Below are 22,225 nucleotides of genomic sequence, written 5' to 3' on the forward strand. Positions count from 1 at the left end.
AGACATCTGGGAAGACCCAGGAGTAGGTGGAAAGATTATATCTCCACACTGGCCTGGGAATACCTTGGGATCCCCCAGTCAGAGGTGGTCAATGTGTGACGGGAAAGGGAAGTCTGGGGTCCCCTGCTGGAGCTCTTGCTCCCGCGACCCGAACCCGGAAAAGTGACTAAACATGATGATGATATTTTCTATTTTCTCTTGCGTGATGTGTTTTCCCCTCGGGGTGCACGTGAATATCCCTAAGATGTCTTGTAAATCACTTCAGAGGTGTTATCTGGTTTCAAAAACAGAGCCTTTAGATTTCGAAGTGTTTATTTTTCGCTTTTACGAAATATATGAGACATATTAGATTTATACAGAAATAAGCGGTTTTGGAGTGTTTCCCACCATATTGGTTTATTTTTTTTGAATGAGCAGCCAGCTGATGTCACGCTGCCTTTCCTTACACCGACTGGCAGTCGCAGTGTCCTTCCCAGCATCCCTTGCACAGACGGAGTAAGCCCCTACGTGATCTATTACATCACTACCAAATGTAGGTCACAGCGTCTGATCACTTGAAATTCTCCCATTCAGGAGGAAAAAGTCAAATTTTTTTCCAGATTTTTTTTCCATCACAAATCAATAGTGGCAGGACACAAAAATCACTCACTTGCATGAGTAAGAATGTCATTTTTAGTTTTTATTTTCATTATCATACATTAGGTACAAATTACATTGACAATTAAGGTTTCAGGCTGACCAGGGAAGAAAACAAACATACACCAGATGCAAAACACAACATACTCTTTTACAATCTAAGTAAGATACTGATTGTAAGTCATTTATGTACAAGAACAGAGGAGCTTAGATTATAAATGGACAGAGGAGAGTTGGAGACTATGTTACACTACGGGTTAAGAGATAAGGCATTCCTGCACATCCTTGATCCGGTGCATTATACGTCTAAAAAGATGGAAAATCACTTCATGTCCCTCATTCTGCAGCAAACAGGACAAAGATGAAGGAAAAACAAGTCAAAATCATCTGAAGTGAGACAGGTACTGATGAAATGGAGCATTTTCTTTTAGGAAGGGGGGGTTACTGCACAAATTGTTATCGGAAAATCTTGCTTTTAAAAATATTGACCTCTGATAGTTACTTCATTCGTGTCTTATTCTTCCAATCATTCAACAGTAAAAAGGAGAAACTGTTAAAGACAATATGATCATCATACTATAATTTCAGAAACATTGTTTGTTCCGCTATCCTCAAAGGCGCATGGCCAACAAATTCCACCAAAAATGCTGTGTGCATGTAGGTTGACCCTAGAACTGCCCTTAAGGGTCCTATCACATCTTGACGATTTAGCCAGCGTATGCTGACAGCCCGTTTCCACCGAGTGGTCCGGGTCGGTACTGTACGGTATGATATATGTCGGAGCAGTTAACTCTGGCTCACTTTGCATTTCTATCGCCGGCATAACCCTTTCGTTTGGCAGATGGAACAGTTAACTATTGATGAGCATGTCGCGGGGTGTCTCTTCTTCACACGGAGGCAAAACAGAGTAATTTAACATTTTATTTTATTTTAGTCTTGGTGGATCATGGGATTTATTTCCATTATGTGCAGAATGCTGAATTGTCAGCTGATGTCTGTGTTAAATGCTGACGTGAATGAATGAGGCGCTGTGACTCTTCCAACTTTTAAAATAAGTTAATCGTTTTGTTGTTGTGCAAAGAGCCGGTGTTCTCTGGCTCAGGCTGAGATACACACCTGGAGCAGAAAAACCACAGTGGAACTTCCTTTAAAACGCTACGTTTCTTCAGCCACGACAAGGAACTAAAGTATTTTCAGACGTCGTTTTCCAAAATCAACTCATCATAAAAAACAACCCAACAATAAAAATGGATGAAAAAGCAGAGAACCAATAAAAACAACTAAACAGAGCAAAATCTCATGCTAGTTTAAAAGCCAGTGAATAAAAGTGGGTTTTGAGGTTGGTTTTAAAAACAGGCAGTGAGGAGGCCTGCCTAATGTGTACAGGTAAATCATTCCAAATGTTTGTAGCAGCAACAGAGGATGCTTGCTCCCCTCTGAGAATTTGCTTTGACCTCTGTACCTCAAGGAGCAGTTGATCAGGTGAGTGGAGGAAGCGTGCAGGGGCATAGGGGTGAAGAAGCTCAGAGATGTAGGGTGGGTGGGGCCATTTAAAGATTTAAAAACAAATAAAAGAATCTTAAGATGAACCCTAAAATCAGAGCGGTTTATGTGGATAGGATTTCCTCAGGCTGTGATGATGAATCTGTCTGAAATGAACAGGTAAGATTAAGACTTTATATTTACTCTGTGTGTGAATGTTTTAATATTTGAAACAGTCTGTTTGCATGAGGATTGCAGTTTTCAGCCAATCGATGGACAACATTAATGGATGTATTTCGACTTATGAGCAACACAAGAAAACAATCGCATAACTTACCTATAACTTATGTACTGCATATGCGAAATATATGAGACATACACTGGCATATGTCGAAAAGATTGTGCATGCCTAAATGTTTTTGACGTACTCGGCCTATTAAGACGTATATCAGCATGCTTCAACATGCTCTTAACCTACACAAAACTTACCCATAACTTATTAGACAAATGCCAGCGTATGCCAGCCTTTTTAATACAGTTGACATACGCTGGCTAAATCGTCAAGGTGTGACAGGGGTGTAAGGGATTTGTAATGGTGAAGGTCAAAGTCACTTGGGTCAACAGCCAATATATTTGCTTTATCTATCTGGTTCTTCTTATACTCCTTCCAGCTGCTTTGACTGATTTTAATTCTTTTTTTTTTGTATAGTGCCAAAACACAACAACACTGCCTCAAGGCGCTTCACACAGGTAAGGTCTCAACTCACTAACCCCTCTGAGGAAGCACACAGGCAACAGTGGGAAGGAAAAACTCTTTCTGGCAGAGGTTTTCCCCAAGCTGGCTATATGGCTGATCCCAGAAATACCGTTAAAGGGTTTGTTTTGGCGCAGGTCAAAGTCACTGAGGCCAAAGGTCAAAATTGGCAACCAAACTTGGCACACACACACACACACACACACACACACACACACACACACACACACACACACACACACACACACACACACACACACACACACACACACACACACACACACACACATACCAAAGGTCAATAATCTCAGTCAAGGTCATTGGTGTCAAAAGCCAAAATTTAAGCTTTTCAGCGCAATTTGAATTGATTTTTGTATACATAAAGGTCTGGCTTTCCGAACTGTCAAGAAAGGTCAAATTTAATAAAGTTCAACCATTTGAGATCATCACATCTGCCACTCTGTTGGCCTACTCCTCCCAAGCCCTTTTGCCAATTCCTGCCAAACTTGGTATGTTAAAGATTGACCCCAAAACTGCTGTTAAAAAAATTCATTTCGGCCAAAGTCCAGGCCAAATCATTTGATTTTTCAACCCAATTTGGGCCAAATGTGGCACACATTTAACTGGATTCCAGAATTACCCTGGTAAGGTTAGCCACTGTTAAAAAATTTTTTGGGTGAAAGTAAATGTCGCTGGGGACAAAAGTCACACTGCTGTAGTTGTGACTGTCTTCACGTCCACAAGTACTACTGACTTGTCAAAGAAAATCACAAGATACATTTGACCATCTCTGTTACTGTGGCGGATTTGGGGGAATCAGTAGGCAGGAGGAACTGTGGTTATGAAATGGTAGATATCATGATCAGACTGACTGACATGGATTCAGGCACTGAGGAAGGACTAACAGGTAGAGCAAGAGACACTGGCGAAAAGATGAGAGCAAAGGCTCAATAGGACGAGGCACAGGGATGGTCCTTCAATAACTTCAAATGCCATCCCTTCACTCTTTTGACCAATCAATCACCTCTTCCATTCTCCTCTGCCACAACATCATCAGACCTCATCATTCGATACTCTCGAGTGACTGATTTACGGTAGTCTTTTAATGAAGTCAGTGCATCATTCAACCCATAATAGGCACAGGGAGGTCAAGGTCAATCAAACAAGCTCTTACAGATTTATCATCGTGAGAGAGGTCAGTGGCAATCAATAAGACGTGCTTAAAATTGTGACTATCTAGTCACAAGAACCTTTAGAGGTACTGCAACACGCGACGTAAAATACACTAAAATGTATATAAGTAACTTTACCTAGCTAAAACGACACAGAGAATGAAGAAGAGGATGAAGATGATGTACAGTATCTCTAAGTTGGGAAAGGCACATAAGGAGAACTAAATCTTATCTTCATGCTCATTTTGATCTGAAAACCTTGAAGGACTTGACGATTCCTTGGAAGGAAGATTGGGAAACCATTTGTAATTTCCCCCAAAAAAAGGGACTTCCAGACTTCTATGTCAGCACGTACATACACATAAGCTGTTGCAGAGTAAGCTCTGTTTGAATATGTACAAAGAATATTTTCACTGCTATGAATCTCCCGTAGGATCAAATGTTCCACAGGTAGAATTCTGTTGTGGGTGACACAGGCTACATAGAACAATCTCATACAGCGAAAAGAGAGGTGGCGATCTCACAGACTGGCATTCCACAGTGTATGGGCATCACGTGCACTGGTGGGTTGGCAGCATGCTATAGGTTATGTGGTTAACAGAGAGTGTACTGTACAAGCTCTCAGCCTACAGAAGATGCAGCCGGTGCACACAGTCATTCATGTGGCTGTTGTGACCGCAAAGCTGCCCTTGTCAGGTTTCTGGCATTTTTCAGGTTTGGCACATGCTAGGTCATGTAGTATACAGAATAGACCAGTAGACCAAAACTCCAAAGAGAAAGTATTAGAAAATGGCTATAAAATTCTTGATTCCATTAGCGAGATATGACTTTATACGACTACTCCAACATATCCTTGAAAATTTCAGAATTTCTTGAGCAAAAGTGTGACAAATCTGGCAACAATAACTGACAACTAACCCCCCCCCCCCCCCCCCCCCCCCAAAAAAAAAACAAAACCCAAAAAACAAAACAGTCTGACAATTCTATATGAGGCTTACAACATATACCTCTTGACTGAGTCATGAGACAGCAAGTGGTCCCATGGATCTTAGAACAAGCAATATTACTGAGCCGTACACATCTGGAGTCAGTGTTCTGCACTCCAAAAAGTGAAAAAAGTAAGAGAACGTAAAAATGTAAGGAAACCAACTGCACAGATGTTTTGGGATTATTTGTCTTAAGATCATTAGATGGACACACTTAGGTTGGTAAGTCTGCTCATAGTGATTAGAGTTAAGTTTGGCAAACTTAAACGTAGCAGTTAAGGTCAACTCACAATGCTAAATGTAGACTCGCATTTTACACCAGGTGCACAGGGTGGCACACAGTGTGACAGGCAAGTGTCATTACTAGTTCCCAACAAACAGTTTAAACTCATGTTGTTTAAATACTAAACTTGTGCTTCTCTGTGCATCCATGGGCACATTCTTAAAAAATGGTGCAGTCAGGTGCAGTACTGGACCAATGCTGTGGTGAGAAAAGTTATCAAGATTTACAAGATCAAAAATTGCACACAGAAGAGTTGTAAAGTATTATTACCTTCTGTTGTATAAGTTGCACCTGTCAAAAAATATCTCTTGAAGTGGAGAAAAAAAGAATTCAATTAAATGTATTTATATATATAGTGCAAAATTACAACATAAGTCACCCCATGGTTTACACATGTTGCACCTATTATTGGTATTAATTATTTCATTATTGGAACTTATTTTGTTTAGAGTGTTTATTCCTGGGAAAACCCAATATAAATTTTTAATATTTTAAAATCTATCATCACTTTGAGCTAAAATTTTAATGTATGTAAACCGACCTAACTCATGCCTTTAAGATACTACAATATAAGTAAGCTCAAGAGGTTCATGCAGCTGGTTTCCTTGCATTTTTTACTTTGCTCAACAGTTTTTGTTTTTTTAACAGTGCACAAGACCTTCACAAGGAAAAACAAAGGAACACAAGAGCACTCATCTACAAGCAGTGACAAAGTATAATAATATTACTTTAGATAACTAGTTTCTACTTTGTAATGACAAAACTATGCCTCTTAAAGAACCTAGCTGGTCACAGAGCAGCACTGTGAAGGTTCCGCATGTATACTGATGATTCTCATTGGTGTGGATTTTGATGTCCAGACCACTTAACTGTTGGTCTGGCCATGAACACAACCAACAAAGCTGCATATATACAGTTTTATATAAAGGTGAAAATAGATCATTGTCACTTGATATATTAATTTAGAAACAACAGAAAAGGGACTTACATTTTGCAGGGCTGTGAAAACTCGGCGGATCCGCTGGATTCCGCGGATTTCATCATGGGGAGGGGGGGGTGGGGTGTTAGTGATGTACTCTTTAATTGTGAACATCACTCAGTTTTTAAAATGCTTATCGCAAAGCGTTCTTTTTTTTACAACATCATGTACGTTTTATAAGTCTGCGGATCTGTGTGTTACACAGATCCGCAGACTTATAAACACAACTTATAAACTCCGCAGACTTATAAACACAGACTTAGGTAACACAGTCTGTGTGTTACAGATACAAATCAGTCTCCTTGGATCCGTGGAGTTTCACGGAGGAAAAATTAACACTCAAAGCATCCCATGATGCACTGTTTCTTTCTCTTTTTGCTCTGTATGCACCACTCTGCATTTAATCATTAGTGATCGATCTCTGCTCCCCTCCACAGCATGTCTTTTTCCTGGTTCTCTCCCTCAGCCCCAACCAGTCCCAGCAGAAGACTGCCCCTCCCTGAGCCTGGTTCTGCTGGAGGTTTCTTCCTGTTAAAAGGGAGTTTTTCCTTCCCACTGTAGCCAAGTGCTTGCTCACAGGGGGTCGTTTTGACCGTTGGGGTTTTACATAATTATTGTATGGCCTTGCCTTACAATATAAAGCGCCTTGGGGCAACTGTTTGTTGTGATTTGGCGCTATATAAAAAAATTGATTGATTGATTGATATGCAGACCACCTGAGACAAACAGACACCCCGTTTTGGGTTAGGCCAGAACACCCAAAATCGAAGAAGCTATCATGGTACACCCGATAGCTTTAACATAGCTGTATATTTAACAGATGAGAGACCGCCCAAAACCAACCTGAACCCACCCCAACGAAAGATGTGGTGGAATGAAAAATATGATTTGTTGGATGAAACTTGAAATCAAATAACAAAGAACAAGCAAAAGTTTACAGGTCAAACTTGAGATAAAATTACAGTCAAAGATTCTGGGATTTTGGTATGGCAATGGGCAATTGTTCCTTAAATTAATGCATTAAATTTATACCCTTCCCCCTGTGGTGTTTTCTGTGTTCGTCTAAAATGGTCAGACCACCCAAGATCAAACTTTTGTTGGTCTTAGGACCTGTCAGACCATCCAACTGTTGGGCTGAAGGTCACAGAGAACCCTAAAAACTGAACTTGGCCTTGGGGCAAGGGGGATTTGTGTACACTGTTAATGTGCACTGGCCAAGGTTGGGTTGGACTACCCAAGATCTATACTTCCAACTGAATTCCACCCAAAACACTTTCGACTGTGAAATGCTGGGCTAAAGCAACTTTGATCAATGAGAGAGCTGCATGTGCTTACCAAAAACACACAACTGCTCAAATGCATGATTGCATGATACATGACAGGTAAGACAGACGGTGTTGAGCAATACTTTGGCAAAACCATTCAAATATTTAAGTCATAACAAACACAAAGTGGAAAAAGCAGGTAATGTTGGAAAAGTGCTTTGAAAGTTTTCCATGCACATCCTTTGCACCACTAAAATTCTTTGCAATAAACAAATCTGCCTGTAGCCACAGTGCTCTATAGATTTATAAATCACTTTTCAAGACTACAAGGAGTGAACAGTGACAGTCTAATGATAGATTTCCATTACTTCACAGTTCTTACTCTTTGGGCTTTTTCTTAGTTGCATGCAGCATTTAGTCAATTACATGCATGGGCATCAACAGCATGCACATTGGGGCGGACACTCCACAGCCAGGCACACAACCGGTCAAGACACAATTTGCATTCAGGAATCATCGAATATGATGAACGAAAAGAAAAACTAATTATCTGATTAATCTGTCAAAACAGATTTCTCACAACTCTATGCAAAACATCCATGTGTTCCAAACTCAATCTACATTGGGTAATTTATGTTTTTTTCACAAAAATATGGGTTTAACAATTTAAAAGCACATTCGAGCATTGGTATAAAAACTGTAATTTGCTATGCTGTTATTAAATAATTCATTGGTATTTGCAAAGCAGCCATACACTGATATGTGATACTTTAAAATATTATTCTGATCTAGGGGAGAAGAGTAAAAACGAATCTATTTCAAAGTAAAAAAAAAAACATAAAAAAGTGCCTGCAGAGATCTTCCAACAAAAGTATTTCTGGTTCGCTGCTTTAGTTGAGAAAACATACCCAAAGGCATGACACTGAATGCAGTAAAACATTATCATCGTTAATACAGACTCAAAAGTCATGGAAAAAAAAACATACATTAGTTTCTCAAATAAAACAATGTTTCATCCAAATGAGCTGTTAAGACATGTATGTGCTTTGGGAGCCGGACCAATTCAACACATTAGTGTTAGAACATGACTGTAAAGCTTCAGGTTTAACTTTCACTGTAGATTTATTTAGGTTTTGCCACGGTGACATGCTAAAAATATTTTTCTTTGTCCACACAATTAACTAACAACAGAATCTGCAGCTCAAATGAGGGCTCTAAAAACAGTCTGTGACTTCATAAAAAAAGGTAAAAATAGGTAAAACCCCTGACAGAACCACACCGTACCTGTGTGTCTAACATATTTGCATTTTTCAAGTCTCCACATTAAGCAGGAACACCACCGAAGGTGTGCACTCTTGGACTCTATGTAACCATGTTTGTATATACAGTATGTTATTGCGATATCTTAGGGCCCCTTCACACATAGTGCAAATTTGGTCAAATTGCACAAGAATCAGGAATCATATGCAATACGTGTAAAATCATAGCTGCCTCTAACACCTCCTACACCTGTTGCTACAACTATTTGCTCACACCAGCGGCTGAAAGACAGAGTGGGAGCTGTGCGAGCCCATCAAACCCTCTCACGGCAGGTGTTGGCCAAATTCCAGGTGACACGGATGAACATCTAACACCGCTGGCATGGTACTTAGAAAATGTGTGGCCATTCGCACTGTTAACAGGACAACAGTCAGCAGACGATCACTGTTAAGCTGGATGTGAAATGTGCCTAAGTGCTCCACAAGTGTGGCTTTGCAAACAGACAGTGACATGTTGGTGTGTGCGCTGAACTGACAGGGGGTGTGGCCGCCCACAGAAGCAGCTGTGGAGATCTGTGGATATGTATGTCACGGCTGGGGAACACGCACTGTGTTTGGACGGACATAAACTAACAATCGCCCACTGTGACGCGCATGTCTGCTTGTTGTCCTCACATGGCATGCATAAAAACATATATCGCTGTTGCAATGGGCTGTAGCAAGTGCACACACGGCATGGACATTGACAGGCTACCCCAGATGAAAAAGGACCGTCAGATCATAACACGCAGCAGGCGATCTGAATGTCACGTCACCCACATGAGCTCTGTTCCACATGACACGGTGTCACGGTGCGCCGTCCACAAACGTGTTGGGCAGGACACATGCGCGGGGCCGGCTGGACATGCTGCCAGTAGATGTGTACATGATAAGAGCGCCCTGCTTCTCATTCAAGTCATTTCACGACTGTACGTCTGTGACCATGGGTCACCAACAGGGGAACAGACGGATCATACTTGTATTGTCTGCTTGATAAGAGGGATTCAATAAAATGCGGTGTTTTTATATGGTGTGTGGTTTTATTTTTTCTTAAGTACGTCCATGTCTTTCTTGATATCAGGCATTTTCCCATACCTGTCACAGGACAACGACAGTAGCTCAGTGGTAAAGTTTCTGGCTGGCAATCACAGCTTTTGAAAAGTGCAGGTTTGAATCCCATGGGTGGCATGTATTTTTTTATTTTCACAGCAGCTGTGCAATGTGGTTACACAGTCCTCAGCTTTTGAGTAGCATGTATTTTAAATTTTTTTCTTCACAACAGCTGTGTGATGTGTAACCACATCGCGCAGCTGCTCACACTGTGTTCTGTGAGTGGTACTTATTCATAATATGAGTGAAGGGGCCTTTAAGAATGCCTACTCTGGTTTCGATCACACTTGGCAGGTGCGCTCGTTCTATGGATTGGAAGAAGTGATTTGATTTAGGTGAGGATCAGCCAAATATCAAGGTCAGAGGTCAAGGTCAAATTTACAGCCACAAAATCTAGAACAAATGTTGTTTTTCTGCTCAAATGAAAATGAGTTGAGATATTTTAATGTTTGTGCATGTGACTATTTTAAAAGCCTCTGTAAGATTTTCTCTACATACTTGTTTTGAAATGTGGGCGTAGTGCCGCTGGGCTCTCTGAGCACTTTACAGCTAGTTCGTTACAGTGATGAGTGATTTCTGTAGCTGTTTTTACATAGAATTTGAGACTGTGCATTATCAAATTTTGGTTAAATAGAATTTTACATCATGAAGGGGAAGTATATAATAGTGAGAGGAAACCTGGAACCACGAGATGCCTATTTCCAACACTTGAACCATGTATCCTACGTATTTGGCTATAGCATCTACAAAGCCTTAAATGTGTGTTTTTTAGGTCACCACATAAAATCTATGTAGCCTGAACGACCCACATAGATGTTTGAGTAACCAACAACCATATGCATCACTGAAGATGTGTAAACATCAATACTTGCACTAATTTCTAAAACTTTTGAATAAATGCATTAAATCCCATTTTTTCAAGACGACCTAAATATTCTCCTGCTTACATCACTTATGGACAAAAAAATTACAAAATTTCCACTTCATCATATCTTAACACATATCTAATGGCGTTTTTTGTCTTGGTGCTCGTACTTACTGTAAATAGTCGATATAAGCTGTAGGGGAAAGGAACAACTGGATCTATAAAATCCATACTGGCAAAAAATTAACACACATGCCCGAGAACGCTGCTCATGAACTAAGACATTTCATACAAGTTTAGTTTAGTGTGGGTCTTGATCAGGACTCAGTCAGATGTTGGACTGGCAGTTGGTTTAAGTGTGGCAGTGAGTGGAGAGGGTGTGCAGGGACCGTGCACCTCCCCCTCCCTAAATCCTCCTCATTGGCTGTCGATGATTGATGGATGTACAAACTGTGGGTTGATGAAAGAAAACCCAGCAAACTCATTCTGGTCGATGTTGGCAATAACCAGCTCATCTGGAGGCGTGAGCTGGGGCTGCGTGCGGGTAAAGAACTTGTCAAAGTTCTCTGCTCCTTTGCCACACTGTTGGGAAAACAAAAGAAATAAATAAAAGAGGCATGAATGGAAAGGTTAAATTTAGGCATAACGGGACCATATCTTATACCTGGTGCAAAGCGACGCACAACACTTACCAGTGTGAGTTTCCAACAAACGCATTTGTCATTTCACAGCCAGAATCACTGTTCTGTAAATAGCAAATGTTCCTGCCCTCACGGGCATGTTCATCTGGAAACGAGATGCGGTCAGTTTCATTGCTAGGTGATTGTGCCATAAATCACCAAAACTTCGGTCAAAAGTCGAGTGCAGAGTTCATGTACAGCCCAGTATTTGGATACACCTTACATAAGTGGGTTCATGATGCACCACACACACCTCTTGTACACTCTGGGATGTTCAATAGGACTCATCATTGTCATAAAAAAATTTAAAAAATACCTGAATGCAAACCAAAAATAAACAGGAAAAAATAAAAGTAGCTGCCCAAGGGAGATACAAAACCAGCAGGGGTTGGGAATGGGTGCATGTGATGGAAGATGGAGGATATTGGGTTGATGGCGATGGAGGAGGATGAGGTGTAGGTGCAGAAAGGAGGTGCAGTTGTTTCATTTCAGGGAACTGCTGCTCCTGTAAATGATTCACTTGCATGTTGATCCATTTCCTCGCCAGAACACCTCCCTGTACTGTCTAATGAGTCCACCGTCTAAACAGGTTCAATCTCACACCACTCTTACGTAAATGACAGAAGACATCCTGGTTGGTTTATTTCATGTTATATCCAAAAGACACACGTAATTAATTAACTGACTAAACACAACCCCTTTGTGCCTTGCGCCCGAGTCTGTGTTCAGACTGCACTCTGTGTAAACAGCAAAATAGAATTGGACACATCCCAAATGTGCTATGTTCTTTCCACCACACACTACAGATCATTTAAATAAGGCCCAATGTGTGTAATTTACTATGAAAACAAATAGAAGCCCGACAAGAATACAAGCATTTGACATGATGATGACTCTGAAGCCACAAACATGAACAGAATTCATATTACCAAATAAATGAACAAGCACCATTTGTAAATCTGACCACTTCAAACTGTTGACCCTCTGTGTGTTGCACTGAAATAGGTCATTGCTCTTCCTTTTATCTACACATCATCCCATTGGTTCAGATCAAAAGGAGAGCATCTCTCAGCTGATCCCGACCATTTATCCCACTGCTGTAAGTTACTGAATTTTTTGTTCCAATAACGTCAGATAACATGCTCTACATCTCATGTAACAAAGTCCACTGCCATCAACACTGGCACAGCTGCAAAACTCAAACAAACAGGGCTCAGGTTTGACTCTGTGAGAGGTAATGGAACATTGTGTGCTTTTGATCCCCTGACGCTAAGGATAATTAAACTTGTGAACAATTAAGTGTTCCTTTGAAAGGAAACAACTGAAATGTGCCATTTCACTTGGTGGATAAATAAGCACTTATAAAATAATTTTTCAGCAGGTACAGGAGCTAAACATTCAAAAAGATTAACTCATCTGCAGTGACGTTCATGTCTCTGAGTCCTCAACTTTTGAGATTTAGAGATGAGACATGTCTAAATCCATAAGACTCCATAAACTCTTGTGAGACACAAGCATTTATGGAGTCATGAGGTCACTGGACAGAGGTGTTTGGCGATGCTTACACATGTGCAGGAGAATGAAGTGCCACGTTTTTGTGGTCCTGGTGCCCCCTGGCTTTCTGTATGTTTCTTAGACTTGTATGCTAACCAAGGCAACTACTGGATGTCTTTGGTACTAGGTCTCTTTGGAGGATCCTCAGGTACTACTGGAATGACTTTGTGTCCAACAGGCTACAGGTTCACTTCAAGATGCTTAGATGAGGAGTATCACTTGCATTGTGAGGCACCTTCACCGATACCACCTTTTTTCAGACTGAGTACAAGTACATACGAGGTCTGTCCATAAACTATCGTACCTTTTTATTTTTATTTTTTAAACTATATGGATTTGATTCATGTGTTTTCACGTCAGACAAGCTTAAACCCTTGTGCGCATGCGTGAGTTTTTCCACGCCTGTCGGTGACGTCATTCGCCTGTGAGCACGCCTTGTGGAAGGAGTGGTCCCGCCCCGTCATCGGATTTTCATTGTCTGTAAATGGCGGAATGATTTGGGGTTTTTTTCCATCAGAATTTTTTCAGAAGCTGTTAGAGACTGGCACCTGGAAACCATTCGAAAAATTTATCTGGCTTTCGGTGAAAATTTTACGGGCTTCACAGAGAATAAGGTTGGACATCAACCATTTTCCGTCAGATTTCACTTTTAACAAGAGATTTTGTCATGGAAAGCCGCGCTGAGGCTTTGTGCGTCACGACCGATTCGCTGTTCGAGCGAGACAAAGAACGCCTCCGTTTCGGCGTGTCAGAGGACAAGCTGAGACATGCCTATCTCGGCTTTCGATGCTTATCAGTCGAGTGAGTTATAAGAGAAATTGTGGAGAGCTGGGCATGTCTGAACTTGTCCTCTGACACGCCGAAACGGAGGCGTTCTTTGTCTCGCTCGAACAGCAAATCGGTTGTGATGCACAAAGCCTCCGTGCGGCTTTCCACAACAAAATCACTTGTTAAAAGTGAAATCTGCTGGAAAATGGTTGATGTCCAGCTCTTGTGATAACCAAGAGAAAGTGCACACGACGGTCCCAGCTCCACACAGCCATCCGTTTAGAAATAATCCGATGGTTCGTGCCTGTCATCGCGGCTCGGAGTGCGGCACGCCGAGCGCCATTGTGGGCCGTCCTTAAAGCTGTACTAACGGACCTTATTCTCTGTGAAGCCCGTAAAATGTTCACCGAAAGCCAGATACATTTTTCAAATGGTTTCCAGGTGCCAGTCTCTAACAGCTTCTGAAAAAATTCTGATGGAAAAAACCCCCAAATCATTCCGCCATTTCCAGACAATGAAAATCCAACGATGGGGCGGGACCACTCCTTCCACAAGGCGTGCTCACAGGTGAATGACGTCACCGACAGGCGTGGAAAAACTCACGCATGCGCACGAGGGTTCAAGCTTGTCTGATGTGAAAACATATGAATCAAATCCATATAGTTTAAAAAAAAATAAAAAGGTACGATACTTTATGGACAGACCTCGTACATTTTGGTACTCATCGATACCGAGTACTGATAAGAATACTTAATGATACCATTACAGTTTTATGATGACTTTGAAATCATGTTTTATTCATCAGTTGTTCCTTACTTTTGACTGTTAACTGTTATCAATATCATTAGCTTTGTTTTTATTTTCAAATATTTCACTTAAATCATGTACGTTCACTTTTTGACTACAACAAATTGTCCTTTAACATTAACCGTGTATTTCTTAACAAATATGACACTGGCAGACATCTCACTGAAACTTCAGCACTACTAAATATACAACACCAGGAACAGAACTGAAACTGTCCATCAATAACTTTACTCATGTCTGTGAGGACTAAAAGAGTTTTTTGAAAATGTGAGGGGCAGATTCATTTTGATGAAAAGAAGCTTCTCTGTGTTATCAGCTTTTTTTTTATCTACAATGTGAGACAGAGCTAAACAGTTTTTCACTCTCCACACTATTGTTTAACTTTTAATGAAGTACATACCGGTAACATACACAAATACAAAGCGTCAATGTTTTTTTCCAAAGGTGGAACATGTACTATTGATGAGTACGGTGATACTGTAAGTAAGTGTAAAGGGAAACAGCCACGGAATGATCTCTGAATGTCAGACGAGAGGTGAATCCCCGCCTTTAACTCACGCATATGCGCCTAAGTGGGTGAGTCTTACAGCCGGAACTGGTCAAAAGCAAAAATGTCAACATCACCACTTGTAGAAAAACTATGTATAGGTTCACCTCCAAATCATGAAAATTTGTTGATTTCTGGAGCACTTTGACTTCTTTATGGGTTTTATGTGGTGGACTGAGTGTGCTTGGCTTTGAAGCTCACGTTGAGATGGAGTGAGTAATTTTGGCCGTCCTGTTCGTGCCCTACATTCATAGACATCACGAGTTGACATTTTGTCCTTCAGTGTGTGACACTCACTCATCAGTACAAACAGCATATATTTGTGTGTTAACCGTTATGTGCCCATCTGTGTGAAGTCAGACGCCCCCGCCACTTGTTTTTAAAAAATTAACAGAAAAAGAAATCATGCAAAATTAAGACACCACACACACACACACACACACACACACACACACACACACACACACACACACACACACACACACACACACACACACACACACACAGATTTTTTCACTCTGTGTGTGTGTGTGTGTTCTCCTTTGACTGCTGTTGCTGACAGGTGATGTTAGCTGCAGGCTGTCAATGTCTATCTTGTCAGAGTGGATGGAAGGCCGGACATCAAATTTGCCTTTGTGTCTCTGTGCCATCTTCTCTCCCTGAATGCACTCTCTCTCTATCCAACACACCAAATAGCTGATGGGTAATAGCGGGCATCCTTCAAACGCTGTCACTCTTTGTGTTGACTTGTCGTCTTCTATCCATCACTGACCGCCCATCACCCATGACAAGCCAAACATTTTCTACCCGCAATATCCAGCCCCAGCATGTCCTTTAGCTGCTCACAGCAATGACTTTGTGATTACATCCTGACCAGGGAGGTGAAACGTCAGCTACCGAACTTACAGGGTATTCTTCAGAGACGTATGACATACACGGTTAATTTACCCAAAGTCAAGTCCAGTTCAATCTGGAGCGACACGTTCACTATTTACCTGAATCACAAAGGCAGCACAGGTCCAGGAACTGCTCGGGTCCGTGTGCACATCTGTCTGTCTATGTGTGTCCCTGTCCTGTGTGTCTCCAGGCTGTAGCTTGATAAAATCTTTGTTTATTGAGCTAAAAGTTAGCACAAAAGGTCACATCACTAAGATCTTGGACAACTTTGGCATTGAACACATTTTAAATTTAATTATGGCCACCAGGGGGTCGAGTACCTGAAATCCTAACCCTAATTGTAAAAACCTTGTAATGTTGGATGTGTTTTGATTCCATTTATGAACACCAGAGTAAAGTTCTTGGAAATATTTCCATAAAGACTTTGTGTATCAAGGTGAATCTTGGCACATACCTCAGACAGACTCAGTGCTGAGCACAGTGGAATTCTAATAGTGGCCATAAAGAGGCAGAATTTGAGAAACGTTTTGTATGGAATATCTTGACAAAGATTTCACATATTAAGGTGAAACTTGGTACACAAGGTCACCTCAAGAAACCTGCAAACCACAAAGCTATCATGGACCTTGAACAAACATTCTACTATAAATTTTACCTTGTGGTGACCACCTTGCATTGTGGGTGTGCATTTGCATACATAATTTCAAGCTTTAAGTTTGTAACAATGGTTACCATGTTTTTTTTAATTATTTTGCTATATATAGTACTGACAGATGGAATCATCCATTTTTAAAAGCTCACCATAGTTTAGGTCAGGGGTCACCAACCCTGTTCCTGGAGAGCACTTGCCCTGCATGTCTTCTAACGCTCCCTGTTTCACTCCAAGGCAATAAACTCTACCAGGTGTTCTCAGTCTATCAAGAGCTGGAAAACACCAATTAAAAAAAAAAAAAAAAATCAGGTGACTTGAGTAGGTAGACATGGAAAACATGCAGGGCAGGTGCTCTCCAGGAACAGAGTTGGTGACCCTGGTATAGCGGACAGTCTCAAGCATGATGACACGACAGAAAATAAAGTTATCCTAGAGGAAGTCTGGTTGAGAATGAATTCGGGTGCAGCTGTGGAATTGTTGGAATGTTCAAAACCCTGGAGTCTTTCCATCATGTTGACTGAACTCTCCTTTATCATCAGAAAAGAAAACTATTTCTTGTAGCTTTTTTCAGCTTCACCGTCACTTGTTTGTAATGTTCCGAGCTGAGACATCAAGAAATTTCGTGCTCATGCACTTTAGCGCTGTTTTCTGCACCTGTGATTGTCATATTAAGTCAGACATTAGTGTATGTCATCACGACCACTTTGTACACACGCAGAAAGAATGCGATAGGCCCTCCCACATCCTGATCACAACATAACATATTACACTGGGCCATCTGGTGTGATGCCGGCTGTACACTATTCTGACAGAATCATCTCAGTAACAACAAAAGGAGATGTGAGGCTATGAGCTGTGGTGTTGTGATGAATTCAGTAAAGCATATTTACCCTTTTCAGAAAGCGTGTGGCAGGACGTCCTCATTGTGTGATTCAGCTGAACCTCATGGGCTGAGACCAGAGCTTTTAATACATCCTCGCACACAGTGACATAATGTGCTATATGGCATTTCTGACCTACTTTCTCTCATGTTTAATGTCTCCCTCACTCCCTCACTCTCTCTGTACACATGGACAGACACACACCCCTCTGCACTCAAGCATATTAAAAGAACACTCAGCTACTTAGGATGAAAAATGAGCACCTGCCTCCATTAACAGTTGTGCCTCAACTCTCCTCGATGAGACTAGCAACACAACACTTAGTTTCTCTGTTCATGTCTCAGATATTCTTTATTTTGCTGTACTATATTTTTCCTTGTGGGAGCCAATTTACAGAAGATTATTAGTAATATGAATTTATATAACGACTGTGTGGATCCTTGTCATTTGATTGGTGGGTTGTATGTCACGTGACATGGATTATTTGTACCATTTGCTATTGTGTTTCATTGACCATGCACCATTCTGGACTCACACGCCATTCCAAATCATTATAGAAACTTTGCATGATTTATTACTGCCTTTGAAAAATGTTAGCTACCTGTTTTATAAACACTATCCAATCTAGAGCCCGTAGATTCTCACAGGCAACAGGCTAGTATATTATATATATATTTATGAGCCACTCTGTATATGTGACAAAATTTAGGCCCTCCTGAAATCCAAGCATTATAAAGTCATTTTTTTTTAAATGTCTTGTAAAATTACAGCTTATTTTAATCATGAGAACATATTTATCTGGGCCTGGGGAGAATTCCATAACAAATATTTTCTTTGCATTCAACACCTTGATGTTGAATGCACCAGCTACAAGGACGTCTCAATAAACTTTACCCAGACAGTTTAGCTGACATAACAGTAACTCTGCCATATTTGGAATATTTTCCATGTGAAAAATACACAGAGGACTGGCTTCTATTTATAAGAAAATGGCACTGATTTTCAGCTCAGTCTATTTAATTTATACAGATCCACCTATTTATTCCGCGTCATTTAAATATATCACTATAGGGACTTATATTTCTTTTTGACTTTGGTTCAACAAATTGTAAAATACCTAAATTGCAAAGTTGAGCGTGAAGGACTTTCAAAGAATTAAGGAAAGACTGAAAATAGAACAAAAAAATCTGGCAACAGTGTGGGCCTCAGGAGGAACACATGATGCCACTAGCTGTCTCCAAACAGGTGTTTCACTCGCTAAAACAAAGGTCGAAGCTCTGACACCCTGACAGGCAATGACTCAGTGACCTAGGGTGGCACTTAGCATGCTGATTTAGCCAGTGAGCCAGTTCAATACCTGACAAACTTTGGCAAGACAGATGCATTATCTGAGAAAGCTCTTGCACAGATCCTCACCTGGGTTAGAGTTGGTCAACAACATTTGTTACCTTTGAGCCTCTGAGATTTTAAGGGTACACCACAGTTATATGTGGCATTGACATGCTTCCACCCACAAACAGCATAACCTCTCAACAATACATGTTTTTTTTTTTGCAAGAGCTTGTGATTTAATAGGACAACTGAAAACAGTGCAGGATACATGGGAAGAAAATACTGGAACCCTTTTACTATGCAAAAACCAAAAGCCTTTATATTATCTGCATTTACAACTGTGTGAACAAGTGTGACTCTCTGTACTATGAGATACTGTGCTGCAAAAATTAAATGTGTAATAATATGTCATGGGGGAACTGACACACCAACCTACAACAATATTCCTACAGCATAAGTGCTCATTATAGCTGGATGATTACAGGCCAACGCATTTATTCAGCACTTCCTTTTGTTTTTAATAATTGGTATGTAAATCATAATCCAGATTTATCCAATATTCTGTGCAGCTGGTAGTGCATACTAAATTTCCTTCAAAACAGCTCTTCCAGGTCTCCACAGAAAACCTATGGATGACATCATGCAGGGCTTGTCCAGTTATATATACACAGTCTGCGGTAGTAACGCTTTCCCAACCTGGACCAATCCACTTGCATCCAGCTCAGACGATGAAGTTTCTGAACTGGACTTAATGTCTCTCATCCTAACTGCTTTACATTAAAATGCGACCACCCCAGTAAGCTCTGGAAGTCATATACTTTTGACCAAAATAATGATGCAAATGATCATTTAGTTTTTCCATAGTGGCACTAGGGCCTTAGGAAGCTTCAAAGAGCTTAGAGTAAATATATTACGGCTTCAGGCTGAAAGGAGCCCCTGGAGGTGGTTCAGGTATTCTATCCCTGAGGAGACACACACCTATGTTGACGTCTGTTAACATGAACAATGACCATAGCAAGAAATAAAGATGCACAGGCCTTTCAAGTTGCTTGTGAAGTCTTGTTCCTATTCGCAGGACCCTAGTGTCCACATGGTGGCTGTTACTTGTTAAATACTGTAAGTAGATACACAAACTAAAAAGTCTCACTGTAATGGTCAAGATCTAAACCACAGAGAATAGGACAAGCTTTGAGATGCAGAAGTCTACACTTCTTATTTTATTTTCTGTTTCAGTGACCAACAATGTTTTTATTGCCACTGTTGTCTCTTTTGTGTTTGTTTTCTATCTTCAAGTACACCATGCTTTTCTTTGGCTATTGTGCCAAGATGTCTACACAGTGACTAAGTCCTCCCACTCTCTCATGCCTCCCTACCTTCGTTGCTCCCATCACTATCAATCAGAAGCGTTTCCATGTGACCTACTTTTTTGTGCTTTGCTGTAGCCATAAGGATGGACACATGCCCACAAGTGGGTGTCAAACATGTGAGTGTTCTGCTCTCATGAAATCATTTCACACTAAGAATGCTGCTGTATGGCTAATTTAAATGCTGCCTTTAAATTAGCCATACAGCAGTCTTGTCACTAATAACTTAGCCTGCGCCAACATTCAGTCTCCCGCACAGACTTTGTCTTTTGTGCCATCTGAAGCCTTCATCCAATTGATACAGATGGTTTGAATCTCCCAGCTGGGCGCTTCCAAGGTACTGATTGCAATTCCACAGATGCCACAAGCGGATGAAGTGAGACTGAATGAGGATGCACAAGGTGGAAGGAAAGAAGATGAGTGGATTAGAGAGGCAGGGATTGACCTGGTGATGGGTGAAGGGGAGGCGGATGTAACAATAGCTATTTGGTGGGAATGGCCTCAGAAACAACAGTGCATTACACGGCATATCGAGATGGACATGACGGATCACTATGTAGTGTGTTACAGTTCTTACAGAAAGTATTAAATATATTCTAGCTCTCTTTCCATCGCTCTCATTATTCACCCGTACCCTCTTCTAAATCCATACTGATGCAAACTCACACTGCACAGAGGATGTGCACATGGACAACCCAGCAGCCTCTGTGTGGCACATTGAGAAATTTTCTTCCTCTGTGACCTCATCCACTCAGTCCACTCATGTGCCGTACATGTACACACGAAACCTGGTGCAGTATCAACAACCAATTCCTTCCCCGTTTTCCACACGAAACCTGGTGCAGTATCAACAACCAATTCCTTCCCCGTTTTCCACATTATTCTGGCAACATTCTCATCCCTTAACGTCCCCTCAACACACAAAGAGAAAGGACTATGAAGGACTATAATTTCATCAGGCCAGTGTTTATCCCTGGATAACACAGCGTGAAGTGGATAAGAATCTATGACTCCCTGTGGATGGGACGCCAGTCCAGCCAAGGTTGCACAAACCTGGAACCGAACCCCTGTCTACAGTGAACCACATGGCAGTGAACCACATGGACAAATAGGCCAAGATTGAGTACTTAGTAGAAGAGGAGCCCGTGACAGCTGAAACAGAAGATAACTAAATATTTAAAATACAACACATCCGTGAAAATGTGTGTGTGCCCGTGTGTTCTACATGATCATGTGTACACACAGAGGATTTGCAGTAAAATGGAACAATATGAAAAATAGCAGATTCATAATTTCTGGATGTCGCTTTAACCATGCACTGAAATTACATATGGCCCATTTAACACGTGCCATATATAGCCCCTGCTTGCAGCTGTGTTTAAACTCAATAAAAAACCAACAATTTCAAATAAATGTCATATTTCTTATCACAGATCTGTTATCATTAGAGAGACATGACTCACTGTAAGTTAGATACCGTGTTTATTGAACAACAAATGTATTTACCTTTGGTGCAAAATGTGTATACATGTCTGTATTACCGTATGACACATGCAGCATTATCTTGACTAATGTGTAATGAAAAGATGGCACAACACGAGCAAATACATATCCTGCGGCCTGTCTGTGACAAATTTGGAAATCGGTGACTTTGGATTTTTGGATCATTTGCCTGTTTTATTTTCTTTTGGTTTGATACAGACTGCAGTTAAACCTTGCCCCCTGGTTTGGCGATGTCAGGCTATTAACCCCTCTACTGCCGTTCAGTTTTCAACGGCTTTTCAGCAGATCTGTATCCCTTCTGAACTTTTTACTTTTGATATAGAAGATCTTATTTCTTGGTTTTATTTTTCATGTCAAACCATCCTGGATTTGGTGGCTCCATTTAAGACTCGGCGACCTAAGACTAAATC

At 40.9% G+C, this 22,225-nt stretch overlaps 1 protein-coding gene and 1 long non-coding RNA gene across 4 annotated transcripts in view; one reads left to right on the forward strand and one right to left on the reverse strand.

Annotated features, from left to right (window-relative positions):
- The first annotated feature begins 1,109 nt into the window (after nt 1–1,109).
- On the forward strand, nt 1,110–2,913 carry LOC117525928. The gene is made up of 2 exons (XR_004565168.1): nt 1,110–1,322; nt 2,702–2,913. It is a non-coding gene; the product is annotated as an uncharacterized LOC117525928 (long non-coding RNA).
- Nucleotides 2,914–10,329: 7,416 nt separating this feature from the next.
- Nucleotides 10,330–22,225, reverse strand: part of prkcaa (protein kinase C, alpha, a) — a 488,890-nt gene continuing 476,994 nt past the window's right edge. For all 3 annotated transcript variants that reach the window (XM_034187877.1, XM_034187878.1, XM_034187879.1), the window contains one exon: nt 10,330–11,412. In XM_034187877.1, the coding sequence (XP_034043768.1) occupies nt 11,248–11,412 (165 nt within the window). In that variant the 3' untranslated portion in view covers nt 10,330–11,247. The remainder of the gene's footprint in view (nt 11,413–22,225) is intronic.

Source organism: Thalassophryne amazonica, chromosome 15 (genome assembly GCF_902500255.1).
Source record: "Thalassophryne amazonica chromosome 15, fThaAma1.1, whole genome shotgun sequence".
NCBI classification, from domain to species: domain Eukaryota; kingdom Metazoa; phylum Chordata; class Actinopteri; order Batrachoidiformes; family Batrachoididae; genus Thalassophryne; species Thalassophryne amazonica.